Here is a 27,569-nt window from a genome sequence, read left to right as displayed (position 1 = left end):
TAAGACACCTGTTAAGGATTGTGTCCTGGGGCTGAAGCCTGCTCTCAAGGTGTTAAGAAAGGGGCTGATCTGGTAGACAACAGCCTGCCACAGACCTGCGGGACCTCTGCTCTTCACTGCTTTCTCTTGCCCTCCCTGACCCCTGCCCTAGATCTTGCTGTGCTTGGCACTGCTTGGGTGACAGACGAGACTGAGAACTCCCTCGACGTGGAGTGGGAGAACCCCCCGACTGAGGTGGACTACTACAAGCTGCGGTACGGCCCCCTGACAGGGCAGGAGGTGGCTGAAGTCACGGTGCCCAAGAGCAGTGACCCCAAGAGCCGATATGACATCACTGGTAAGAGCCAACACTGGGGATGTGAAATGTTTGCTGGAGGTGCTGAGGCGAGCACAGGGCGTGCAGAAGGGCCCGGCATCTGCGCCACTCCAGTGCGCGTGAAGGGGCCTGTGGCCTTAGGGATCACTGGAACCCTGACCCTGGCAACTCCCCGACGTGAGCCCACTCTGGAGGCCCAGTGTCCTCTTGAAGACTCTTTGTCTCAGGGTGGATATGATGGTACACGGACATTCCTTCTAGAAGACCTGTGTGTGTGTGCATGTGTGTGAGAGAGAGAGAGTGAGGGAGAGAGAGATTGGTTTGTTTAGCACAATGTGTGGAAGGAATTGTGCTAGGAGGCTGGGGGTTGGGGAGGTCCTTGTCCCAGATGACTGGGCTAATGCTGTGAGAGCTGGAAATCAGACGGCTGCCAAGGCAACGGGGCTGTGCAGGCCTGGATCACATTTTGCGACTCCCGAAGCTCACACAATTTTCAGGGCCCTCTTTAAGAAAAGTAATACACAATCATGAATATCCAGTCAGCATACGGCCTTGGACGGGCCCTCAGGCTTATTGGCTCCAGGGTACGGACTCCTCTGGGGCCCTGTTCTGCTGTCCACTCTGAGTTCCATCTTGAGAAGACGTCTTGGGGTTCGCAGTGTTGGTGGAGTGGAAACTAGGGCGCCTCCCACATGCCGCTGTTCATCTGCATTTTGCCCACAGAGGCTGAATGTTTATACCATGAGGAAAATCATTCAAGTTGCTTCTACAGAAAAATAACAAAACATCAGTGAAAAGGAAAAAAAGGCAAAAATTTAGGCTAATTATTACAATGAGAAGTAAAGACACTTTTGAGGGAAAAGGATTGTTAGGAGCAGAAAAGCATTTGGACTATAAATAATATTGGGGAATAAGTACTGAGTGGCCCAAGAAAGGACTGGGAGCTCCATCAACTTCATCTCATCTGCTCTGATGCCCCTTCCCACCCCCTCCATCTGGAGCCTGTACTCACCTTCAGCACTGGCTGCTTGTTCGCAGGTCTGCAGCCGGGGACGGAGTACAAGATCACAGTTGTGCCCATGAGAGGAGACCTGGAGGGCAAGTCGATTCTCCTCAATGGCAGGACAGGTAAGAGCTACTTAGTGGGACTATGAACTTTTCTCCTGTTTGCATTCTGATACTTTTCATGGCTGACTCCTCTCTGGATAAAAGTTCTGGGGTTGTATGTGGAGAGAGTCTATCTCTTTGTGTACTGACATCTATTTTAGGGGGTAGTGGAGGGGAAGCAAACTTCTCCTATTTCAAATTTTTCTTGCCATTGAAAATCTCCCCTAGGATCTTGGAGTCAAGAGAAAGGGCCATTTCTGACATCTTTTTGCTTATTTTAATAGCTTCCCTGGCTGCATTATTTTTAAGGCATTTGTTTTTGTGGCCCTAGGCACACAGCTCCATGTTACCTAAGACAGGTACCCTGTAATTGTTGTCTTGCTGCTCCAGTCTTTTTTCCGGACGACCGAACTCAGGCAATCTGCTTTAAAATGTCAAAAGATGTTAAGGAACCTCCCCTGGGAGTAGTGGCGTATTTAGCGTCTGTGGATTGGGAAAATATATAATGCCAAATGTTATGAATCAGTAACATTTGACAATAAATCTGTAATTTATTAATCAGAAAAGAATTTGAAATCATTGTAGGTGTATATGCAAGATGGCTTGAGCCCGCATTGAATTGTGAGCCTCCTGCAGTAACTCTGTGCTCCTGCTGACCCACGACCCCTGTGGGGAACCAGTGATCTAGAACATAATGCTGCTGGGTGGAGGCTCATCCCTGGAGCCAGCAAAGAAGGGATCTTCGAATTTGGGACTTGCTTGAAAAGTTTTTTAGTCCTTTTCCATCCAGTCCTGGCAGTAGCTGGTTGTGTGGGTGAGAATAAGGATGAGATGGTACAAGAATTGAATTCACTATTTTCAGCTGCCTAACAGATTGCTTATGGGGAGTGTGAGAGAGTTAGAGTTGGGCAATTAGAAAGGATAGGATATAATTTAATTTACAAACTGTGCGATACGGACTCTGCAGCCTTCCTGAATGGTGAATTAGTGGGACATTTTAGTGAGTTGGAAAATGGCAAGTACTTCCTGCTTCCAGTGGCCGTCTCTTTAAGCTGTGAATTAGTTGAGGGCTATCTATGCACCAGGCATTATATTAACTAAGCAATTTGTGAATTATCTCATTTAGTTCTCACCATAATCCTATGCAGTAAGTCCTTTTGTCATTTCTAAGTCATATCTAGGAGAACTTATGTATATGAGGCTTAGAGACATTAAGCTCGGGATGGCCCAGCTGGGAAATGACAGAGCTGGGGTTTGAACCTAGGATGTCCCCTTTGGTGGGCACAAAGCTAAAGTGCCTCCTGCTTTTACCTTCTTGTCTCATACTTCTGGTTAATTTTCATACTGTTTATTCTCAAGCCAAAAATTTACCGTGCCTCCTCATTGCCTTTGCATAACATGGAACCCTTTGATCTTGGCCTCAGTGGGCCCGTCCAACCTGGGCTGTTGTTCTCACTACTTTCCAACAGGAAGCCTTCCTGTCGCTGGAAAGTTCTTGGAGTTTCTTCACACTGAGGGCTTATCAGTGCATTGGGGGTTTGTTTATGTTGTTACTCCAGCCTGGAAACCCTCCACTGTCATCTCTAGCTATCAGTTAATTCAGTTCAACAAACGTTAATTGCTGAGTACTCTTGGGCACTGGAGACAGGGTCCCTTTAGATACTTCCAAAGAGGATGAGTCCTGGTCCCTGCCCTCAGGGGCTCACAGCAGTAACACTACTCATTCTTCCAGGCTCGGCTCCAACCTTAGCTGCCCCATTGAAGCCTTCTAGGACCATATTCGTGGCAGCCATCTTTGCCTCTGAGTTCTTAGAGCATTTAATCGTGTATGGCCTTGAATTGCTACTGAACCTTTCAATTATATTATCCAAACTAGAAGGTGAGCACTCAAGAAGTGTTTCTATTGTCAATTATATTCTAAAAGCAAGATGGGCTATTTTACTGGATTGCAAATAAACTTATGTCATGTGTCTTACCAACATACAAAAAAAGACACAATAATTTCTAAGGTCAGGAAACAGTCTTAAACTAGACTCTTAATTTGAGGGGAAAAAAAGAATCTTTTTTCTCCAAATGGGTTGCATACCACGAGATGGTATGAAAGACACTGGAATATGAGACCAGCAGAAGCGTGTGCAGGGAGGAAATGACACAGTTCAGGTATTTTCCGTTTAACAAATCACTCAGTAGAACTAATACCGTGAAAGGGAGAGGGTCAGCTGAAAGTCCTGACTCTGTTAACACACTCAAAGTGCATTGAAGCTCCTTCCAGAGAGGCAAGGCTTTAGAAGCAGGTCAACTTCAGAACGGGGAGCACAAGCCTGGCCAGTACATTCAGGGAGAGATGTCCCTGGACTTCTCCATCAGACCCTGACAGCCACCTCACATCAAATGACAAGCAGGGCAGGCCACCAATTAAGAGGTCATGTTATCCCTTTGTCCTCAGTTTCTCCATCTGTAAAATGAAAGGTAGGACTAAATGAATTTAAACTTCCTTCTCTTTGTTCTTTTTTATGATTATGAGTCTTTTAATACCTTCGTGATTCATGCCTTCCCACGGTGAGTATACAGCAAAGGGCCGCTAACTGTATTCTAACCTCGCGAGCTGCCCTGCACAGCAGAGCACACGGCCTGGCATAGTCGCTTGTTGACCGTTTTCTCAGAACTTCCCCCTTAGATTATGCTGTGAAATAGCGCTCTTGCTTCTCTTGTTGTCCTTTTCACTTTTTACTGCTTTCCAAACACAATGCCCCGTTTGAAATGGCCCAGCCCCTAAAACTTTCCTTCCCAAACTTCTTCGTGTGTCAAGATGAGGTCCTGTCAACACTGAGAGCTCCTGTCACACACACAGCTGCCCGACACACACCCCCAGCGGCTGAAAAATAGTGATGATCCCTAGTATTTGAGTGCCCACTGGGTTCTAGGTACTGTGGGGCTTTGTAAACATTACCTTTGATCCTTATAGCAGCGTTGTAAGCATTATTATTCCCATTTTACAGATCAGAAAGTCGAAGCCTGCAAAGTTTAGGATATTCAGAGTAAACTAGTGGATGGCATTTGAACTTAGGTTTGCTTGAGGCCAAACCATAACCCTTCCAGAAGCAAAGCTAGAGGACGGCAGGAGGAGGGTTTGATCTCTCGGGCACATTCCCTACATGTGGTGCCTTTTAAATAATTTTATTGGGGCTGGCCCCGTGGCCGAGTGGTTAAGTTCGCGCGCTCCGCTGCAGGCGGCCCAGTGTTTCATTGGTTCGAATCCTGGGCGCGGACATGGCACTGCTCATCAAACCACGCTGAGGCAGTGTCCCGCATGCCGCAGCTAGAAGGACCCACAACAAAATATACAACTATGTACCAGGGGGCTTTGGGGGGAAAAAGGAAAAAATAAAATCTTTAAAAAAATTAAAAAAAAAAAAAGGAGGATTGGCAGCAGTTAGCTCAGGGCTAATCTTCCTCAAAAAAACACAAAAAACATTTAAAAAAAAAATAAATAATTTTATTGCCATAATGAAAAGCAGTAGAGGAGACCTGAGAAAGCAAGACCAGGCAGCACATAGGTGCTGTAGTCCAAAGGTGCCTCTTTCATGAATTCATCTTCAAACCAGTGGCATAGGCCCCATCTCCCACCTCTGCCCCCAGGCCCACATCCCCACAGATTTTAGACCTTGACTATGCCATTTTCCAATACGCCAACTGTGGTGATTCACATGTGGCCATTGTGAATGGAGAAAGCTGTTCCTAGAGCGTGTGGTCATGGGCTGGAGTGTGGACCAGCCTTGGTGGTCCTGTGGGGTGCTGTTAGGTGTTCCAGCATAGACCGAGGTCAGCCATCCCCTACCCAACCTTATGGTGAATCTTGTTTTAAAGTGGAATATGCTTTCCTGATGTGCCTAGAGCTCTTAGCCTCTTCTGTATACTCACTTTTGTAAAGTAGATCTCTTGGAAGCGGGACTCATCTTGGCTCTAACTCATGCACTCAAAAGTGAGTCCCACCCACCAAGCCTTCCAAGTCTTGTCTTAAATCTCTCTGACCTGGACTGACTCTGAGAAAGGTCCCACCAGGGTTGCCAGTGTCCAGCAGGTGGGGAGTTAGAGCCTGAGGAGGAAATTGGGGCCGGGCCGGGAGAGCCTGTCTCCTAGTTGAGGCTGCTTCTGTGGCTCGCCTATGATTTGGCCAGCTGCCGCAGCTACTGAAAGGCTTTGTTCCATGGAAAAACAGTTTATGATCCCCATGTCCCTTCTTGGCAGAGAGGGAGGTTTTGGTTCTGCTAAGCTGGCTTCTTCTGCAGTGTGGCCTATCGTGGAGGGTCCCCTCACTGAGGCTTTCCTCCTGCTTCTGTGTCTCGGCGTCTGGTTCCCATCCTGAGATTTGTCAAGGAGAAGAGCACTCTGTGAGGAACTCCCTTCTGGCTAAAGTTGTTGTTGTTCTGAGGGAATTGAGAGAAGGGGTCAGAGAGCCTGAGTTCCAGGCTGGCCCAGCCTCCGACCGGCTTTCTGAGCTTGGAGAAGTCACATGTCCTCTCTGGGGCAAGTGCTGTAACCCTGGCAGGGTATGATTCTGTTTTCCTTCCTGCCTTCCTACTCTCCAGAGCCAACTTGCCTTTTCCTGGTTCTTCTCCATTCCTGGGGTGCTCTGGGACTGGTGGGGTGAAAAGGAGCCTGGGGGCTGGTTATTGCTTCCTCCGTCCGCCCGTGTGGATGTGATGGATCTTGAGAGGGCTGCCCACACAGGCAGCCCTGACCCTACAAAGCCGTGGGCCTGTGCCGTGGGTCCTGGCAGCTATGGTGGTGAGCACCGGTCTGGGGCAGGGAGAGGCATTGTGAGGCACTTTGGGGACCCTGGTTTGTACAGACGTGGGTCACTTTGGAGAGGATGAGGGCCAAGGACTTCAAGAGCAGGACTGTCAGGTGTCCTTGCTCTCTTCTTCCCCATCCTCACTTTTCCGTTCTGAGTGTCCCCATTCCCTATTCAACACTGATTTCCCCATGCTGAGGTACCACCTTTGGAGGCTCTCTTCACTTCCTGCCTATCGTGCAGAATCATGCTTTGCACAGAAAGGGGTGACAGGGTGTGCCCTCTCTATGGTCGTGCACACTTTCCCCTGAGCATCCTCTCAGAGCCTGTGTGAGCCTCCAGAGGCCCAGGACATGACCCTGTCGGTGTCTGCGTTGTGACTGCACTGCCCTCTCATCCCAGGAGGCCCCCTCTGTCAGGGAGGTATGCCAGCCCCTGTCTCCCAGAGGTGACAGTCTGAGACCATTTCCTCTCTCTGGTTGTCACTCCAAGCTCCAATCGACCAGTGCTGCTGGATTTCAGATTGCAGGAAGCTTTCAGATCATGCTTTATTTTATTCACAATTTGTTATTATTATTATTATTAGTAGTAGTAGTAGTGGTAGCAGAAGTTCCATGAGAAAAAGCTGGTGATGGTGCTGCTTAGCATGCAGTGGTATAAAGTGGAAATGTGTGGCCTTTGATAGCTGGGCATGGGTTTGAATCTTGGCCCTACCATTTGATATGCCCCAAAGCAAACTCTTAGGCCCGTTTCTCTCCCCACCCACTGCTGTATACTCTGCCCTCCCTCGGATCTCCCCATCTCTGTAATGATCACTCTGTCTGCAAATTGCTTAGGCCCCAAACCAGCAAGTCATTGTCATCCCATGTCGAATCCATTAGCAGATTCTGACAGCTTTACCTTTGAAATGTCCACAGTTGAACCTTGCTCATGACTTTCATCACTGCCACAGTTGTCCACATTCCTGTTGTCTCGCACGTAAACTGTGGTAATCGCATCCCAGGTGACCTCTACTCGTCATCTGCTACCGTCATACTCTCTTCAGCAGCCAGAGGAGTCCTTTTATAACACAAGTCAGATCATGCCATTCTGAGCAAAACCCCTGGAAGCTTCTCTTCTCATTCAGTGCAAAAGCCAAAGTCGTTACAATGGCCTTCAGGGCTGCCCACTCTGCCCCTCACGTTGCTGGCCTCACTTCCAGCCCCTTGACCCCCTCACTTACCCTGTCCAGACGCGCTGGCTCCTGCTGTTCCCTCAATACATGGAGCAGGGCCTTTGAACTTTCTGCTCCTCCTGCCTGGGGTGAGGATCCCCACATTGCCCTCTGCTTCGTGTATTTAGGACTTTGAATGATACCTTCTCAGTAAGTCAGATCCTTCTCGACCTCACTATCTAGAATCACAGGCATCTTTTGTCCACCGTTTTCTAATCCCTTTACCTTGCCTTATTGGACTTCCTAATGCTGTTGCCACTTGCTTATTGTCTGGCTCCTCGGGGAGAATGAAAGCTCCATTGTAGAGAGTCTTTATTTTGTTCATTGCTTATGTTAGTGTCCTGGGGCTGCTGTAAGAAAGTACCAAAAATGGGATGGCTCAAAACTACAGAAATCGATGATCTCACACAGTTGTGGAGGCCGGAAGTCTGACATCAAGGTGTCAGCAGGGCCATGCTCTCTCTGACAGTTCTGGGGGGGAATCCTTCCTTCCTTCTAACTTCTGGTGTTTGTTGGCAATCCTTGGCATCTCTTGACTTGTGGATGCTCAGTCGCATGGCCGTCTTCTCGCTGTATGCCTTCACATCGCCTTTCCTCTGTGTGTGTCTGTCTCTGGCCACATTTCCCCCTTTTATAGTGAAATGAGTCATATTAGCTTAGGCCCATGCGAATGACTTCATTTTAACTTGATTATCTCTAGAAAGACCCTATTTCTAAATAAGGTCACATTCTGAGGTACTGACGGTTAGCACTTTGATGTATCTTTTTGGGGGAGGATACAATTTAACTCATAACACTGCTGAATCCCTGGCTCCAAACAGATGCTCAAATGAATGTCTGTGGAATGAGTTACTCATATTTACTAGCTGAGTGACCTTGGGCAAGTTATCTAACCTCTCTGAGCCTGCCATATAGTTAGTGCTCCAAAAATGGTAACTGTTATTAATTTTCTGAACTAGTGCATGGGAAATATGATAAATGCCTTGTGTTATTACTATGAGGTTTGATAAAGTAATGTATGAAAAACACCTGACACTTAGTATGTGCTCAATAAATGACAGTTGATTTATTAAGTAAAATTTCCACTGCCTCTGGTGATGGAACATATTTCATTTCCTTGCACCCAAAGAAAGCCCTGCCACTGTGCTCGAGAAAGGTGCATTGTAGTTGATGTTAAAAGATACAGCTGTGTAAAGTTGTAGCTTTTCTGCTGGAGAACCTTTGGCCAAGAGAAGTAGAACAGAATGGGCAAGAAGGAACATGCTTAGGTTTCTGAGAGTAAGAAGCTGTATTGTGTGTCTTACCCAAAAGGATCCCGATCTGTATGTAGGGAGGGCTCTCGGGACTGCCTCAGCTTTGTTCTGTGCAGCCTCTTTATCAGGGACCTTGGTGGAAGTGCTCACATGGCTTATCGATTAAGTTTGCAAATGATAAGAAGCTGGAAACCAAAGTGGGCCTGTTGGATGAAAGACTAAATTATAAATAAGATAAAATAGAACAAGGAGAGATGTTGGGTCCAGGTCATGTATTATATGTGCAAAAAACTGGAAAGATGTGACTTAGTGTGGAGGTTCTCAACCTCTGACACGGATCGGAATCCCCTGTGGAGTTCTGCTTATTTGTTTTTTAAATAGAGACGCCAGGGCTTACCTGAGACCTTCTGAAGCAGACTCTGGTGGTGGTTCTTCCTAGGAGCTCAATGGTGACAAACATTGATAACTCCTAGGTTAGCAGGGACAGGTGTGACAAAACTTAGGGATTTTCTGAGGCTATGGGCTGAGGATATATTATTGGGGAGCAAAGTGTCTGGAACATGGGGGTAAAATAGTCCTGGGTTAGTCCTTCTGGAATATGAACTCTGCGTGGGCAGGGATTTCTGACTGTTTTGTTCATTGGTGACTCCTGAGTGCCGTTACATTCCGTGGCGTGAGTGGATGCTCAGTAAATGGTTGAATGAATGAATTCAGTTTGGGGAATTTTTCTCTGAAAAGAGAAAGAAAGGTGCATGTCTAGATGTAAGCAACAGGTCTAGAAACTATAATTCAGGAGTTTCTAAGTATATAATATATGAGTATGTAACTTATGGAAGTGTATAAATTGGAGAGGTGAAGCTGTCTTGATTAGAGGAGAATTAGGAAGGAGAATGATAACTATTCTTGAATACTTGCTGGATGGTCTCCTGGAAGAGGAATGAGGTGTCTTCTCTATGTCTACCGAGGGTGGACATACTTGAAGGAGTTAGACTTCAAGTGGCTACACTTGGAAGAATTTTCTCTAATGTGCTCAGTGTTTGAAGATGGAAGGGACTGTTTTGTCCATCGGGGGCCCTTTCTCAGCTTAGGATTCAAGCAGAGGCCAGTTGTCCACCTGTCACAGATGATGGAGACCCATCTTGCATTGTGTAGGCTGTGAAACTGGGTCACCCAGATGAACTAGATCTTGAAGCATCTATGATCCTGACCCGCCAGATGTCTTCTCTAATTTTCCTTTCTCCTATATTTTTATGAAGAAATTGATAGTCCAACCAATGTGGTGACTGATCAAGTGACAGAAGACACGGCGATGGTCTCCTGGGACCCAGTCCAGGCTGTCATAGATAAGTACGTGGTGCGCCACATCTCTGCTGACGGGGAGAGCAAGGACATGGCGGTGCCTGGGGAGCAGAGCAGCACCATCCTGACGGGCCTGAAGCCGGGAGAGGCGTACAAAGTCTACGTGTGGGCTGAGAAGGGCAGCCAGGAGAGCAAGAAGGCCGACACCGAGGCCCTCACAGGTAACAGAAGAAAGGGAGCAAAAACGGCGTTCCTCACAGCAGAGAGAAGGTTGATTTTTGAATCAGGAGGCCGATGCCCGCCTAGCATCAGCTCTCTTCTTTGCACGGTTGGTGGAAGGAGTTGCGAAAGCAATGTCGAATTTCATAATTATGAATTTTTTCCTTTTTAACCTCAAGCAAAAGAGACCAGCCTTTTTATTTGATACAGAAGGTCATACTATTTGGGTTGGAATTCCATATGCAACTCCCTCAGAGTAGAGGAACGCTTTCTAATTTTCATTTCTTGGACGTGAAAACTCAAAACATTTGGCTGACAGTGGATTTGCATGCTTATCTCAGTCTGCAGTGACTGTATGGGCACTCTGCATACAATCTGGAGCTCTCTCTCAGACCATGGAAATGGTTTGCATCCTGAGTCAACATTCACCAAATGTACGCTTCTGCCTTTAAGCTTTTAGAAACCATGAGGATGCCCAGACTTCACCCAGTCATTCCGCTCAGCTCTGGCCTGCGGTGTCCTGAGACTGCAGGGGGCACATCCTGGACATTCTTTCCGCTTAAGCTCTCCTCTGGCACTGTCCCTGAATTCAGAGATGCCCAATCCTGGAGCCTACTCAAGGTTCCAACCACTTGACAGAAAATTGTAGAAAAGGAGTCACTTATCTGCTGGGCTCTATTCTGGAAGTCACTTAGTGTAGAGCATCTCAGAGGAGCAGCTAATTAGGAATATGGCTTCAGAAGCTTGACTGTCCAAGTTTTAATCCCAGCTCTACCGTTTACTAGCTGAGTGGCTTTGGGCAAGTTACTTCACCTCTGCTCTTCAGATTCTTAGCTGTTAAGAAAAGGCGTCTGAGTGTCATACGAGTTAATTCGTGAAAGTGCCTGACACATAGGAAATGCTGCGTAGGTGATGGTAGTGATTAATTCTTAGCATGTGTCTCAGTCTGCTCGGGCTGCTATAACAAAATACCATCGACTGGGTGGCTCAAACAGCAGAAGTTTATTCCTCGCAGTTCTGGAGGCTGGACAGTCCCACGATCTAGGTGCTGGCTGATTCAGTTCCTGGTGAGGACTCTCTTCTTGGCTTGTGGACAGCGCCTTCTTCCTGTACCTTACATGACAAAGAGAGGAAGCCCTGGTCTCTTTTTCTTATGAAGGCACTAATGCCATCATGGGAGCCCCACCCTCATGACCATTGAAACTTAATTACCTTCCGAAGGTCCCACCTCGAAGTAAAATCAAACTGGGGGCTAGGGCTTCAACATATGAATTTTGGGGGAACACAAACATTCGTTCCATAGCAAATGTTAATCAGCATTTAGCCCTTGAAGCATTTCGTGGTGCACAGCCTCCTGGGTCCAGGTGGGCCTTACCTCCTCCAGGGGAAGGAGAAGAAATTGAGAGTTAGGATGGTGAGATCTACATTTGTTTGAAGTCAGGGTCAGCCAACTTTCTGTAAGGGGCCAGATAGTAAATATTTTCAGCATTGGGGGCCATACAATCTCTGTTGCAACTACTCAACTCTGCCACTCAGATGAGGAAACAGCCATAGACTGGATGTAAATGAACTATGTCCCAGTAAAACTTTATTTATAAAAATAGGTGGTGGGTTACACTTGGCCCACGGGTGGTAGATTGCCAACTCCTGGTTTATATTATACATGGCTTTCCATTTATTAGGATTTTGAGTGTTGAAAGAGCTTGTGGGTCAGCCTTTTTAGGACAGTGGAAATTAGAATAGAAAAGTACCTTCCCCTCCCTCAGGCTGGGATGGTGTGAGTAAGCACCCCAGCTTGTGGGGAGCCCCGGGAGTGTGGTATTGCTGGGGGTGTCAGGCAGGAAGCTAGGCTCTGGGTGTACAAAGATAAAAGACACAGTTTGTGCTCATATGGCATTCACGGTCCTCTGGGTAGAGAAAAAGAGTAAAATAGATAAAGTGCGGTGAGTTACTTTCTAGAGCAAATAAATGTTCCTGGAACTATGGAAACCTGAAAAAAGGATACGCACCACAGCCTGGGATGGAGATGGGTCATGGCCACTGTAGGAGGCGGTGACACCTGAACAGAACCTAGAAGGATGAGTGAGTGTTAACAGTGGGAAAAGCATATGCAAAGGCCTAAATTGTGGGAACGTGACATGTTGGTTTTCTGTGATATCTTAATATGCGATTATCTCTTAGTGGTGTTCCTGGCGGACAGGTCTGTGAGAGTGGTGGAGTAGTGAAGGATAGGGCAGGAGCACTAAAGCCAGCTCGGAAGCCTAGGAGCTAAACTGTTTGTCCTTATGTGTCAGCCGTCTGTGATGCATTCCGAACTCTACTCCTCGAGGCAAGTTATCTCCCTCGGCTGTGTGTTCCACCGAGCTGGCCTGGCCACGCTGGGCAAGTGGCAGGTTTGAAATGCAGTTGCTGTCACAGAGAGCTCAGCCTTTTGAGGAGGTGGTTTTTGAAACAGGATAATAAAATCATGCTAATCGTGCACCCGATAATCTTCGATTTTTGACTTTCTAAAGGTTTACAGTTTGAGGAGAAAGTGGTATTTCTTTCCTCAAATGGCATTCGTAATAACAGGGAGCTCATATCTAAGCATTTGCTATGCAATCTCTCATTTACTCTCCACCAAAACCTCTGAGGTAGGTACTGATGTTTCATTCTTTGTAGAGATGAGGAGACCAAGACAAATTATACAGTTTGTCTAAAGTTAGCAACCAGGAAATGGTGGAGCCCAGGTTCTAACCCAGTTTAACTGTGTAGAAACCCAGACAGATTCTACAAGTAGGATTATTTTTGTCAGCCCAGACCTCAAATACCATCAATTTAAAAAGTCTCCTGGTTCTCTGGCCACAGACATGGTGTTTTATATGGAAAGAACTGACAGCTCCTACTCCCAAGACATTTTTCTTCCCAAAGAAAGTATTAGAGCTGATGCAGAGATTTCTTTAAGTATAATCGTTTTCAGGTACAAGGAGTCAGGAACTGAAAGAACTTATTATATAAATCTGGGGTAAAAGAGAAATTTGTATATGAAGACCAATTCTTTTTATCCGAAGGCAACTGTGGGAAAAGTTTATAGAGCTGAGACGTTATACTGGCTTTCTCTGAAAACCCTACTTCTCATTGTATGCTGTTCGCTCATTCTTGGCATTTCAGACCACTTGATTAACCCTTAAGTTGTCCCAATCCTTGGCATATAACAGACCCTGAAATTTGTTGGGGTATCATTTTTGTTGTGTGTGTGCTGGCCTTTCAGGAACCACAGAGTTGGTAAATGCTACACTGTTTCATCTCTCTTAAAGAAATTGACAGTCCAACAAATCTGGTGACCGACCTGGTGACAGAGAACATGGCCACTGTCTCCTGGGACCCGGTGCAGGCCGACATTGACAGGTACATGGTGCGCTACACCTCCGCTGATGGAGACACCAAGGACGTCCCTGTGGGGAAGGAGCAGAGCAGCACCATCCTGACGGGCCTGAGGCCGGGCGTGGAGTACACGGTCCACGTGTGGGCCGAGAAGGGGGACCGGGAGAGCAAGAAGGCCGACACCAAGGCCCCGACAGGTAACGAGAGAAAGATGGTCAATTGGAATTGAGTTTTGAACATGTGGATTTGATTGTGACTGGTACCAAAAGATGTGGCGTGAGTTGAGAGACTTTGCAGAGGAAGTCTTAAAGATCCAAGAAAGACAGCAAGCTCCCGTGGTGATCTATCTCCATGAGCTGCCCTTCCCTGACAGTGACGAGCTGCTCATGGAACCACTCAACCCATGGAAGGGAGAAGTAAGGTTGTGCAGTAGCCGTGTTTTTAGCAGACTGAGTGAAGATGTTTATAGGATCTGGTCATCGCAGTGTTTGTGATAATACTTTTAGAATGATTGCCTGTGAAGTAGCCCTTGATAAAATGATAAGTTAGCTGCTCTGAGCACCATGCCAGATGATTAATTGATGGTTTTTTTTTATTGAGTTCATAATAGTTTACATCAATGTGAGATTTCAGTTGTACGTTATTTCTTGACTGCCACCACACAAGTGCTCCCTTTCACCCCCTGTGCCCACCCCGCAACCCTGCTTCCCCTGGTAACCACTGAACTGTTTTCTTTGTTTCTGTGTTTGTTCATATTCCACATATGAGTGAAATCATCTGGTGTTTGTCTTTCTCAGTCTGGCTTATTTTGCTTAGCATAATTCCCTCCAGGTCCATCCATGTTGTTGCAAATGGGATGAATTTGTCTTTTTTATAGCTGAGTAGTATTCCATTGTATATATATACCACATCTTTATCCAATCATCAGTTGATGGGCACTTGGATTCTTTCCATGTCTTGGCTGTTGTGAATAATGCTGCAATGAACATAGGGGTACATATGTTACTTTGGATTATTGATTTCAAGTTGTTTGGGTAGATACCCAGTAGTGGGATAGCTGGGTCATATGGTAGTTCTATTTTTAGTTTTTTGAGGAATCTCCATACTGTTTTCCATAGTGGCTGCACCAGTTTGCATTCCCACCAGCAGTGGATGAGGGTTCCCTTTTCTCCACACCCTCTCCAACATTTGTTATTTTTAGTCTTAGCGATTACAGCCATTTTAACGGGTGTTAGGTGGTATCTTAGTGTGGTTTTGATTTGCATTTCCCTGATGATTAGTGATGTTGAACATCTTTTCAGGTGTTTATTGGCCATCTGTATATCTTCTTTGGAAAAGTGTCTGTTCACATCCTCTGCCCATTTTTTGATTGGGCTGTTTGTGTTTTTGTTCTTCAGTTGTGTGAGTTCTTTATATATTATGGAGATTAACCCCTTGTCAGATATATGATTTGCAAATATTTTCTCCCACTTGGTGGGTTGTCTCTTTGTTTTGATCCTAGTTTCTTTTGCCTTGCAGAAGCTCTTTAGTCTGATGAAGTCCCACTTGTTTATTTTTTCTTTTGTTTCCCTTGTCTGAGAAGACATGGTATTCAAAAAGATCCTTTTAAGTTCGATGTCAAAGAGTGTACTACTTATATTTATCTTCCAGGGGTCCTATGGTTTCAGGACTTATCTTCAGGTCTTTGATCCATTTTGAGTTTATTTTTGTGTATGACATGAGATAATGGTCTACTTTCATTCTTTTGCACGTGGCTGTCCAGTTTTTCCAACACTATTTATTGAAGAGACTGTCTTTTCTCCATTGTATGTTCTTGGCACTTTTGTCGAAGATTAGCTGTCTGTATATGTGCGATTTTATTTCTGGGTTTTCAGTTCTGTTCCGTTGATCTGTGTGCCTGTTTTTGTCCCAGTGCCATGCTATTTTGATCACTATGGCTGTGTAGTACATTTTGAAGTCAGGGATTGTGATGCCTCCAGCTTCGTTCCTTTTTCTCAGGATTGCCTTAGCAATTCAGGGTCTTTGGTTGCCATATATGAATTTTAGGAGTCTTTGTTCTATTTCCATGAAGAATGTCATTGGGATTCTGATTGGGATTGCATTGAATCTGTAGATTGCTTTGGGTAGTATGGACATTTTAACTATGTTTATTCTTCCAATCCATGTGCATGGAATCTCTTTCCATCTCTTTATGTCATTATAAATTTCTTTCGGTAATGTCTTATAGTTTTCATTGTATCAGTCCTTCACCTCCTTGGTTAAATTTATTCCTAGGTACTTTATTCTTTTAGTTGTCACTGTAAATAGAATTGTATTCTTGAGTTCTCTTTCTGTAAGTTCGTTATTAGAGTATAGAAAAGCAACTGATTTTTGTAAGTTGATTTTGTACCCTGCAACTTTACTGTACTTGTTAATTATTTCTATTAGTTTTCCAGTGGATTCTTTGGGATTTTCTATATATAAGATCATGTCGTCTATAAAGAGTGAGAGTTTCACTTCTTCACTCCCTATTTGGATTCCTTTTATTCCTTTCTCTTGTCCAAATGCTCTGGCCAAAACCTCCAGTACTATGTTGAATAAGAATGGTGATAGTGGGCATCCTTGTCTTGTTCCTCTTCTCAGGGAGATGGCATTCAGTGTTTCCCCATTGAGTATGATATTGGCTGTGGGCTTGTCTTATATGGCCTTTATTATGTTGAGATAATTTCCTTCTATCCCCATTTTGTTAAGAGTTTTTATCGTAAATGATTGTTGGATCTTGTCAAATGCTTTCTCTGCATCTATTGAGATGATCATGTAGTTTTCATTCCTCAATTTGTTGATGTGGTGTATCACGTTGATTGATTTGCAGATGTTGAACCATCCCTGTGCCCCTGGTATGAATTCCACTTGATCATGATGTGTGATCCTTTTGATGTATTACTGTATTTAGGTTGCCAAAATTTTGTTGAGGATTTTTGCATCTATGTTCATCAGCGATATTGGCCTGTAGTTTTCTTTTTTTGTGTTGTCCTTGTCAGGCTTGGTATCAGAGTGATGTTGGCCTCATAGAATGTGTTAGAAAGTGTTCCATCTTCCCTAATTTTTTGGAATAGCTTCAGAAGGATAGGTATTAAATCCTCTCTGAAAGTTTGGTAGAATTCCCTAGGGAAGCCATCTGGTCCTGGGGTTTTATTGTTTGGGATGCTTTTGATTGCTGTTTCAATCTCTTTCCTTGTGATTGGTCTATTCAGATTATCTGTTTCTTCTTGATTCAGCTTTGGGAGGTTGTAAGAGTCTAAGAATTTATCCATTTCCTGTAGATTATCCATTTTGTTGGCATATAGTTTTTTGTAGTATTCTCTTATAATCCATTGTATTTCTGTAGTAGCCGTTGTTATTTCTCCTCTTTCATTTCTAATTTTATTTATCCGAGCTTTCTCTCTTTTTTTCTTTGTAAGTCTGGCTAGGGGTTTGTCAATTTTATTTATCTTCTCAAAGCACCAGCTCTTTGTTTCCTTGATCCTTTCTACTGCCTTTTTTGTTTCAATAGCATTTATTTCTGCTCTGATTTTTATTATTTCTCTTCTTCTGCTGAGCTTGGGCTTTGTTTGTTCTTCTTTTTCTAATTCAGTTAGGTGTACTTTGAGATTGCTTATTTGGAATTTTTCCTGTTTGTTAAGGTGTGCCTGTATTGCGATGAATTTCCCTCTTAATGTGGATTTTGCTGCATCCTATGTGAGTTGGTATATGTTATCATTTCCATTTGTCTCCAGATATTTTTTTATTTCTCCTTTAATTTCTTCAATAATCCATTATTTGTTCAACAGCATGTTGTTTAGTCTCTACATCTTTGTCCCTTTCTCAGCTTTTTTCTTGTAATTAATTTCTAGCTTTATAGCATTATGATTGGAGAAGATGCTTGTTATTATTTCAATTTTCTTAAGTTTATTCAGGCTTGTCTTCTTTCCCAAATATGGTCTATCCTTGAGAATGTTCCATGCACACTTGAGAAGAATGTGTATTCTGCTGTTTTTGGATGGACTGTTCTATATATGTCTATTAAGTCCAACTCGTTTAGCTTTTCATTTAATTCCACTGTTTTCTTATTGATTTTCTGTCTGGATGATCTATCCATTGATGTGAGTGGAGTGTTGAGGGCCCCTACTATTATTGTGTTATTATTAATATCTTCTTTTAGGTTTGTTAATAGTTGATTTATGAACTTTGTTGCTTCTGTGTTGGGTGCATAGATATTTATAAGTGTTATTTCTTCTTGATGGAGTGTCCCTTTGATCTTTAGATACTGCCCCCTTTGTCTCTCTTTACCTGTCTTATCTTGAAGTCTACTTTGTCTGATATAAGTATTGTGACACCTACTTTCTTTTGTTTGCCATTAGCTTGGAGTATTGTCTTCGATCCCTTCACTCTGAGCCTGTGTTTGTCATTGGAGCTGAGATGTGTTTCCTGGAGGCAGCATATTGTTGGGTCTTGTTCTTTAATCTGTGTCTTTTTATTGGAGAATTCAATCCATTTATGTTTAGGGTGATTATTGATCTATGAGAGCTTGATGCTGTCATTTTATCACTCGTTTTCCAGTTCTCCTGCATTTGCTTTGTTCTCGTCCTGTGTGTTTTGATCTATCCATTGAATTATGTAGTTTTTTATGATGTGTTTATTTGTGTTCTCCTTATTTATTATTTGTGCCTCTGTTCTGCTTTTTTGTTTAGTGGTTACCATGAGGTTTGTATTCAGAATCTCATATATAAGATAGTTCAATTTCTGATGCCCTCTTATTTCCTTATTCTGAACCAATTCAGTCTCTTTCCTCTTCCCCTCCTAAGTTGTTTTTCTTACATCTTATTCCATCTTGTGTTGTGAGTTTGTGGTTAAACTGACAAGGTTATCTTTGTTTTTGGTGTTTTTCTTCCCTGTTATCTTTAATGCTATACTTGAGTATTTGCTATCCTATCTGATTCTGTCTACCTGTTTATCTCCTTACTCCATGCTTTGTAACCCCTTCCTCCCTTTTTTTTTTTCAGGCATGAGGGCCTTCTTGAGGATTTCTTGTAGGGGGTGTCTCGTGGCTATGAACTCCCTTAGCTTTTGTTTGTCTGGGAAAGTTTTTATTTCTCCGTCATATCTGAAAGATATTTTTGCTGGATAGAGTATTCTTGGCTGAAAATTTTTGTCTTTCAAAGACTTGAATATGTTGTTCTATTCTCTCCTAGCTTGTAAGGTTTCTGCAGAGAAATCTGCTGAAAGCCTGAAGGGGGTTCCTTTGTAGGTTATTTTCTTCTGCCTTGCTGCTCTTAGTATTCTTTCTTTGTCATTCATTTTTGCCAGTTTTACTGTGTGTCTTGCAGTAGGTCTTTTTACATTGACAAATCTAGGAGATCTGGAAGCCTCTTCCACAAAGAATTCCTTCTCTCCCTAGGTTTTGGAAGTTCTCTGCTATTATTTCTTTGAATATGCTCTCTGCTCCATACTCCTTCTCTTCTCCTTCTGGAATACCTATAATTCTTATGTCATATTTCCTAATTGAGTTGGATATTTCTTGGAGACTTTCTTCATTTCTTTTTAGTCTTAGTTCTCTTTCCTCCTCTGTCTGGAGCATTTCAATATGTCTATCCTTGATTATGCTGATACGCTCCTCTATGATGTCTACTCAAGTATTCAGGGAATCTGTGTTTTATTTTATCTCTTCCATTGTGTTGTTCATCTCTAACATTTCTGATTGATTCTTCTTTATAGTTTCAATCTCTTTTGTGAAGTAGCTCCTGAACTCATTGAAGTGTTTCTCTACATCCTCTTTTCTGTCGTTGAGTTTTTTGATATAGCTATTTTGAATTCATTGTCATTTAAATTACATATTTCTGTGTCCTGAGGACTAAATTCTGAGTACTTGTCATTTTCTCTTTGGTCTGGAGATTTGATATAGTGTTTGATATTGCTAGAGGAGGTGGTTCGGTTCTTATGCATCATATTATTTGGTTGCAGTTACCGCCTATCGCCACTGGGTGGGGGTAAAGAGCCGTGTATTCTGAGCCCTCTGTCTTCAGCTGAGATCCCAGGCAGTGGAGCAGTGGGGCAGGTGAGGGGAGGGGCGCTTTGTCCTGCATGCTCTCGGGGCATTCTTGCTCTGTTCTTGCACTCTTCTCTCCTGGGTTGTTGGCTTGATGAGGTCACCCCCCTGCAAAAGCTCTTGCCCTGGTAGAGGCCTTCTCTCTAGGCTGCATGGGCCCTTGGGGGTGCTTGATGTTCCCATGAATGAATGTCCCCTCCCCCATTCCTTCCCTCTTGGAGCCTCCTGTGGTCACAGGTTGCAGTCTTTAGGGGAGGGAGCAAAGTTCTCTTTTACCCCGTTCCAGCTCCTCTGAGGGGGGCTCCAGCCTCTCTGCCCTCCATCGTATGGCTGCGTGTCTCTCTGACATTTTTTGTGTTGTGTTAGCATGTTCTCTGTTGGAGTATGGTTGCCCGTTTTTGTTGTATGTTGGAGGGGAGAGAGTCCTGGGCAAGTTCACTCCACCATGATGCTGACGTCACTCCCCTATTGATGGTTTTGATGTGCCGTAATGCTGTTGAGAAGACATCATTCCTCCCACATTTTAAGGAGTTGAAAGCCAAGAAAGTGTGTCAAGCTTATAATAACTAGTCCTTAGAAATTGAGAACCAGGATTGCTTTTTTCCTTGACTTCCCCAGTGACTCTGGATGGGAATACCATTGCCGTATGCTAAGGCAGCTCAAGAAGCTGAAAATCATGGTAATGGGGTGGTGGGTATCTCTCCTATGGTTTCAAAGCTTAGGCTTTTCCAACATTTTCTTAAAGAAATAGACAGCCCCCAAAACCTGGTGATTGATCGGGTGACAGAGAACACGGCCACCATCTCCTGGGACCCGGTACAGGCTGACATTGACCGGTACATGGTGCGTTACACCTCTGCTGATGGAGACACCAAGGACGTCCCTGTGAGGAAGGAACAGAACAGCACCATCCTGACGGGCCTGAGGCCGGGCGTGGAGTACAAGGTTCATGTGTGGGCCAAGAAGGGGGACCGGGAGAGCAAGAAGGCCGACACCAAGGCCCCGACAGGTAATGGAGTGTGCATTGTCACTGTGTCACTGTGTCACTGAGTCACTGCTAAGCTCATAGTCTGTCTAGATTGGTTTTCCTTCTCTGACCTTGGCAGAAAGGGAGGTTTTATGGAAGAGCAGGTTGGTATTCTTCCATAGTAAATTGTGGGCCCTTTACTTCCATTTAGTGGCTTCTCTTAGAATGCATAGGTCATCTTGTGGTCTCCAAACTTTGGTCTAAAGATTGATGTTATTGTTCGTAGTCCTTTGTTCTCTCTGCCTATGCACCTTCTTTGTTATCATCACACTAAATGCTTCGCCTTGATAAGGAAGAAGCATGAAGAAAGCATAAGTATCAATCATGCTGAGGGAGCCAGACTTGCAGATTGTGGTCCCAAAATGACTTTTTTCCCCTCCTCACCTGTTTAAACCCTTTCTGTTGAACTTGTTTTTCTTTCTGTCCTTTGGATAAACGTTTCAGGCAGAAATAATAACAATGTTTTATTAGCTAAAAATAAGCAAATATGTAGTCACTTTTAGTTCCCAGGATGTATCATTTTAGTAATCGAAATGGCCCACACCTGTGTAATAATGCATACTTCATTTAAAACTCAAGCTTCCCTTCTCCATCAGCTTGGGACATAACTGCCTGTGTGGGAAGTGGGGGTACATGGCTTACCTTGTATTTCCCTTCTCGGACTTGAAGCCTTGTCCTTCCAGCATGCTAACTGCAGTTTCTGACCCATTTATGTTTGGCACAGCTGGGTGGGAGGTAAGGGGTCAAGAGGGAGGTAAGGAGTCAGGGTGAGGAGAAGCAAGGGGTCATGGAAGGTCTTGCTTGACTGTAAGAGTCACAGCTAGCTTGGGCCTGTCATGGGACCTGACAAGTGTTCGAGCTAACAAGTTCCCTCGTGGAACACTTCTGTGGTTCTTCAGAGACACCTCATGTGTCCTCTTCTGCTCGGATCCCTCCCTGAAGTGATTCTGTGGGCAAAGGCCTCTCTCCTACTGGTCTCCTACTTCTCTTCCTCTGCCCACACATCTGGGGGTGCACTCCAGTGCCTTTCTGATGGGGGTCACCTCACTCCTTTAGGTGATCCTCTTTGGACAGCTTCCTAAACAACCCCAGGTGGGCTCTCCTTTGGTGGCACACATCTAGTCCATGGGGAATACGCATGCATCCTTTGTTCATTCCACTGGATGCACGTGTCTTTTGTAATGCTGCAGCTTCTCATTCCTCTGCATCAGAGCCACCAGACGTTTTCTCACCTTTTCAGCATTTTAGGAGTGTGTCAGTCACCAGCCCATGGTCTTCGCCAAGTGTTGGGCAGGGTTTCTCAAACTTGGCTCTATTGATATTTTGGGCTGGATAATTATTGTTGCAGGGTCTGCTTGTGCACTGTAGGATGTTTATCAGGATGCCTGGCCTCTACACGTTAGATACCAGTGCCTTCCCATCCCACACTGAATTGTACCAACCAAACATTTCCCCAGACATTGCCAGTCATCCCTGGTTGAGAACCACTGCTCTAGGGTATACAAAACAAGCTCTGTAAGGGATCCCATTGAAACTGCTCATTTGAGGCTTGAGTCTCACCTATGGGACTTTTGCAATGAACCATTTGGAACAAAGAAATGCTATTATTTTCTTGGCGAATACATTTTTGAGTACCTTCTCTGTATGTGGTAGGGTGGAACATAATCTCTTACATTTATAAAATATCAACAAACTGAAAGCCTTAATAGCATATGGTCATTGGGCATTCACTCTGTCCAGGAACTATCATAAGGGGCATGTTGTTAACTCATATAATACCCCAGAGTTTACAGATGAAGATGCTGAGGCCCAGCCAGAGGCAGCTGAGTTGTCCAGGGCCATGGCTCTTCTGACTCTGGGTCCAGTGCTCATTCTACTGTCCTATGATGCCTTCTTGAGGATCCAGGAGTGCAGCTGTGAAAAGAAGGTCTATGTCCATGAAACCACTGAAAACTGACATAGGAGATGGGAAAACCGTAAGAACAGGAAACTGCCTCATCCGAGACAATGTGGCCACAGGCTCTCATTCGGTTAGTGTTTATTGATCATCGTTTGCATTTCAGACATTGACAGCCCCAAAAACCTGGTGACTGACCTGGTGACAGAGAACACAGCTACCGTCTCCTGGGACCCGGTGCAGGCCGACATTGACAGGTACATGGTGCGCTACACCTCCGCTGATGGAGACACCAAGGACGTCCCTGTGGGGAAGGAGCAGAACAGCACCATCCTGACGGGCCTGAGGCCGGGCGTGGAGTACACGGTCCACGTGTGGGCCGAGAAGGGGGACCGGGAGAGCAAGAAGGCCGACACCAAGGCCCCGACAGGTAACGGAGCGTTGTTCTTTGGGAATATAAGCTGTGTCATGCTAAGCCTATGGCTGGTCAAGTTTCTTTTCCTGCTCTGACACTGGGAGAACTGATGATTTATGGAAGATCGGGGTGGTATCCCTTCATAATAGACTGCACACGCAAGCCTTCACGGCCCTTTAACTAGGTTCCTTACAAGTCAGGTCCACATGGCGGTCTCCAAGCTATGATTTTGCCATGATTGGATGGTCATTTCCGGACACTCCTCCTCAGAATGCGTGAGCCTTTTGTTGTTGACAGTGTTCAAAGTCTCATTGAGTTTCTGAATAGGGACAGAAAATGAAAATTAAATGTTGTTAGTATTAATAAAAATATGTTGAAAATTCAACTTTAAAAGAGTAGATTTTACATCTACTAGAGCAAGTAGATGTATGTGGTTTGCTTTACTATAAATGAATCGTGATAATTCTGGTTTTGAGGATAAGGATATCTTCTGTGTAATGTCTTATATTATTATGAAAGAGATGTATGGCCATATTTCTGTACAGTGATTTAACCAGCAAACCAGCATTACGAGTAAATCTATGATATGCTGAAGAATATGAACACTGGGTTTTAATTTTTGCTGATTCACTTGACAGTATGTATTGAGCACTTTCCGTTTGCCCTGTTTTCTACTAGGCAGTGGGAACCCAGCAGGAATAGGATGCAGCCCTCTTCCTCTAGGAGCTCACATTTGCCTCTGACTATTAGAATCTTCTTGTATGAATTGGGAGGTCTTCATTGACATGATCCTACAAACAAAGTTCTTAGCTGCTTGTGAGCAGAGACTGTGTCTTCTTCAGCTATCCTCTGCACACTGCCTGGCGCCAGGCTTCATACGTAGTGGGAGTTTGATGTATGCTCACTAAATGAATAAAGAGATTGGTTTTGCTAAACTTTTGGTGGAGATAATGGTGCAGATTTTCAGATTTGGGTCAACTGTGCTTTCTCCTTGAGGAGCCAAAGTTTATCTGGGGAGAGAAGACATATATTCACGAAGCAGTTAGAGCATATGAGACAGAAAAACCACAAAACATGCAAGGGTCTCAGCCCAAGCAAAATGGCCATGAGTTTCTGCACTCTTTGGCCTATTATTAGTGCACATTGATCAGCATTTTTCCTTTTAGACATTGACAGCCCCCAAAACCTGGTGACCAACCATGTGACAGAGAACACAGCCGCTGTCTCCTGGGACCCGGTGCAGGCCGTTATTGACAGGTACATGGTGCGCTACACCTCTGCTGATGGAGACACCAGGGAGGTTCCAGTGGGGAAGGAGCAGAGCAGCACCATCCTGACGGGCCTGAGGCCGGGCGTGGAGTACACGGTCCACGTGTGGGCCGAGAAGGGGGACCGGGAGAGCAAGAAGGCCAACACCAAGGCCCCGACAGGTAACAGGAGGGAGGAGAAAAACAAACTAGGGCCATCAATGTGGGTTTGCTCTTGCTACTGAATTATGACACCGCTGCTTTTTGGGTCTGTGACCTCAGGGACTGTGTACTGTTTTGGGAGAGTTTGCTGTAGAAAATTTCATTCACCTAGAGAAAAAATGAAGCATAGTAATAGATTCAGTACTGAGTGATCCCTTGGCTATCTTAAAACTCTTTTCCAAATCCTGTGTTTTTAACTGCTGTGCCTCTGAGTTATATCAAATTATAGGCAATAAGATAAAACCAATATAGAATTGCTGAAAACACTGGATTAAAGAACTGTTTTGTGGCAAGCTATTTGATGTAGGTTTGACTTAGTAGATGGTGCATAGTTTAAAGGAGCAGTGTTACCCAGAGCAGCTGAAGCTCTGTGTTCACGTCACCAGGTAGCTAATTTTTAATGAGTATCTTCTAAGTGCCAGGCTTGGAATACAGGGGTGAACAAAACAAATATGATTTCTACTCTCTTAAAGTCCAGTGGGAAAGATAGACAACCAATAAGCAAACAAATTTAAAACTGTAAATTATGATAAATTCTCTGAAGAGATGAACATGGTGTAGGTATAGAGAATAACAGGTTAGGGATGTTTCTTAGATGGGGTGAGTAATAGTTAAGATACGCATTGACAGAAACATCCAAATAGCAGTTGCTTAAACAAGAAAAAAGTTTATTCCTCGCTTGTGGAATGGTCAGAGTATAAGTGAGCCAGAGCTGATGTGGTAGCTCCGTGGTGCAGGAGATCCGGGCTCCTTCTGTATTGTCCCACAGTCATCCCTTGGGAGTTGCCTTCACCCACGTGGTCATCACTCATCCTCATTCCAGCCAGTGGAAAGCAGCATGGGAAAGGGAAGAGCATGACTGGAGCATTGGACACATCGCTTCTTCCTCCATTCCACTGGCCAGATCCAGACACAGTGCAAGACCTCAGTACAACAGAGGGTGGGAAATGAAGTCTTCAGCTGGATGGCCATGTGCCCAGCTTAAACTTCTTTTATTCTGTCCTGTCCAACCCAGTAGCCACTGGCTACATGTGGCTATTTAAATTTTAATTCATTAAAACTAATGAGAAATATTTCCTCTGTTGGACTAGCCACATTTCAAGTGGTCAATAGCTACAGGTGACTAATGGCTACTGTATTGGACAATGAAAATTATAGACTATTTCCATAACTGCAGAGAGCTCTATTGGACAGTGTGATTGTAGAAGAAGGGGAGAATGGACACTGGGGAAAACTAGCCATTTCTGACAGAGGGAAGAGTATGTGTGACGGCTGTAAGCTGGAACAGGACAAGATGGTTGAAGAACTGAAAGGAGGCTGGTGTCCTGGAGCCCAGAGAGTGAGAAAGTGGCATGAGGTGAGATGGGAAGGAGGCAGGGGTCAGATCATACAGGAACATACGGTGCCTAAAAGAGGAAGCATGTTAGATTCATTAGAAGAGTGATGTGACGCGGTATTCATTTTAAAAAGATTATTCAGGCTGCAGTGAGGAGAATAAGTGGAAGAGATGACAAGGGTGGAAGTGGGAAGATTAGTAAAGAGGGTATTATAAAAGTCTGGGTCAGAGATGATGATGATTTGGACCAGTGTGATGGCAGTTTGTTAGTGTCATTGAGTTGATTCCGACTCCTAGTGACCCTGTGTACAGCAGAGAGGAACCCTGCCCAGTCTTTTTGCATCATCCTCTCACCTTTCTGTGCTTTATCAGACAATGCTCTGCTGCAATTTGCAGGGTTTTCATGGCCAATTTTTTCAGAAAATGGTGGCCAGGTCTTCTTCCTAGTCTGTCTTAGTCTGTGAGCTGTACTGAAGCCTGTCCACTATGGGTGACCCTCCTGGTATTTGAAATACCAGTGCCATAGCTTTCAGAAACATGCAGCCACCACAATATGACAGACAGGTTGTGTGGTTTCCAGATTGGGAAACAAACCCGGGCTGTGGTGGCAAGGGCATCAAATCTTAACCACTAAATAACCAATGATGAAGGCAGGGATAGAGAAAAGGAGATATATATTTTGGAGGTATAAATGACAATGTTTGTTGTTGGATGAGATATGGGGCTGGAAGAAAATGAGGAATCAAGTATGCTCTGGGTTTCTGACTCGAGCAACATGAAAAATTGGGGCATCATTTTCTGAGAGATGAATAGGTTTGGGGAGGAACATTAAGACTTATATTTAAGTTCAAGATACTTGTGAGATTCCTTGGTGAATTGAGTGTGTGAGTCCATAAATATTTGTTGAGTGTCTAATACATGCTAGGCACTGTGGTGGATATGCAGTTGAAGGATCAAGTCAGAGGCTCAGAATTATACATACTGGGGACTCATGAGCATCTAGTTGGTATTCAAAGCTGCGGACATGGGTGAGATCACCTAGGGAGAAGTGCAGAGAGAGAGGAAGAGAGGGACCCTTGGTGCCCCTACATTTACAGGTTGTTGACGAGGGAGACTGATGAGGAGTCAGAGAGTTAGGAGAAAACCACAGGAGTGTGCAGTCATGGAAGCCTAGAGCTGAGAGTGTTTCAAGATGGAGGGAGTACATCAGCTCGGCCAAATGCTGCTCAAAAAGCCAGTAAGACGAGGAGGGTGAAAGTCCATTGGATTCGGCAACATGTCAGTTGTTGGTGACCCAGACTGGCAGTCTCAGTGGTGCAGTGTAGAAAAATGCCAACTTCTTTGAATTGAGAAGTGAATGGGAGGTGAAAAGTGAAGTTCAGGTATGCAGACAGTTCTCTTGAGAAGTCTGTCAGTTAAGGGGTGCAGAGGGATGGGAGATCCTAGAGCCGCCTTGTCTGGGAATGATGGTAGAGGAGAAGAGACTGATGGTGCGGGAGAGAGAGAGTAGCTGAAAAGGAGCAAAGTCCTTGAGAAGGTGGGAGGGCTCAAACTTCAGGGCGCAGAGGGTCTAGTCTTGGTTTTAACACAAGAAAACGGTGGCACCTTGGACAAGTCTTTCATTTCTTTGGGCCTCCATTCTCCTCCCCTTTTATAAGACAAGAAAGTTTGAAGATAAGACTTCTTGGCTCTCAAATTATGTGAAACAAAATAACTAGATACCATGGGGATAACAAAAGAGGTTGTTTAAACAGTAGTTGGGGTGGTTTATTTTGTTGCTCTGGAGATTTTTATTG

General features: G+C 44.5%; 1 protein-coding gene across 26 annotated transcripts in view; it reads left to right on the top strand.

Annotated features, from left to right (window-relative positions):
* TNN (tenascin N) overlaps window positions 1-27,569 on the top strand; it is a 103,171-nt gene that overhangs the window by 54,054 nt on the left and 21,548 nt on the right. For 24 of the 26 annotated variants that reach the window (XM_070498031.1, XM_070498029.1, XM_070498027.1 and 21 more), the window contains 7 exons: window positions 152-337; window positions 1,355-1,444; window positions 9,941-10,204; window positions 13,499-13,762; window positions 20,375-20,638; window positions 22,720-22,983; window positions 24,135-24,398. In XM_070498031.1, coding sequence (XP_070354132.1) covers window positions 152-337; window positions 1,355-1,444; window positions 9,941-10,204; window positions 13,499-13,762; window positions 20,375-20,638; window positions 22,720-22,983; window positions 24,135-24,398 — 1,596 coding nt within the window. The remainder of the gene's footprint in view (window positions 1-151; window positions 338-1,354; window positions 1,445-9,940; window positions 10,205-13,498; window positions 13,763-20,374; window positions 20,639-22,719; window positions 22,984-24,134; window positions 24,399-27,569) is intronic. The other 2 variants (XM_070498033.1, XM_070498034.1) reach the window with 2 other exon arrangements.

Source organism: Equus asinus, chromosome 25, assembly GCF_041296235.1.
Source record: "Equus asinus isolate D_3611 breed Donkey chromosome 25, EquAss-T2T_v2, whole genome shotgun sequence".
NCBI lineage: Eukaryota > Metazoa > Chordata > Mammalia > Perissodactyla > Equidae > Equus > Equus asinus.
Note: the sequence above shows the minus strand (reverse complement) of the source record. Positions and strands in the feature narration are given on the sequence as shown.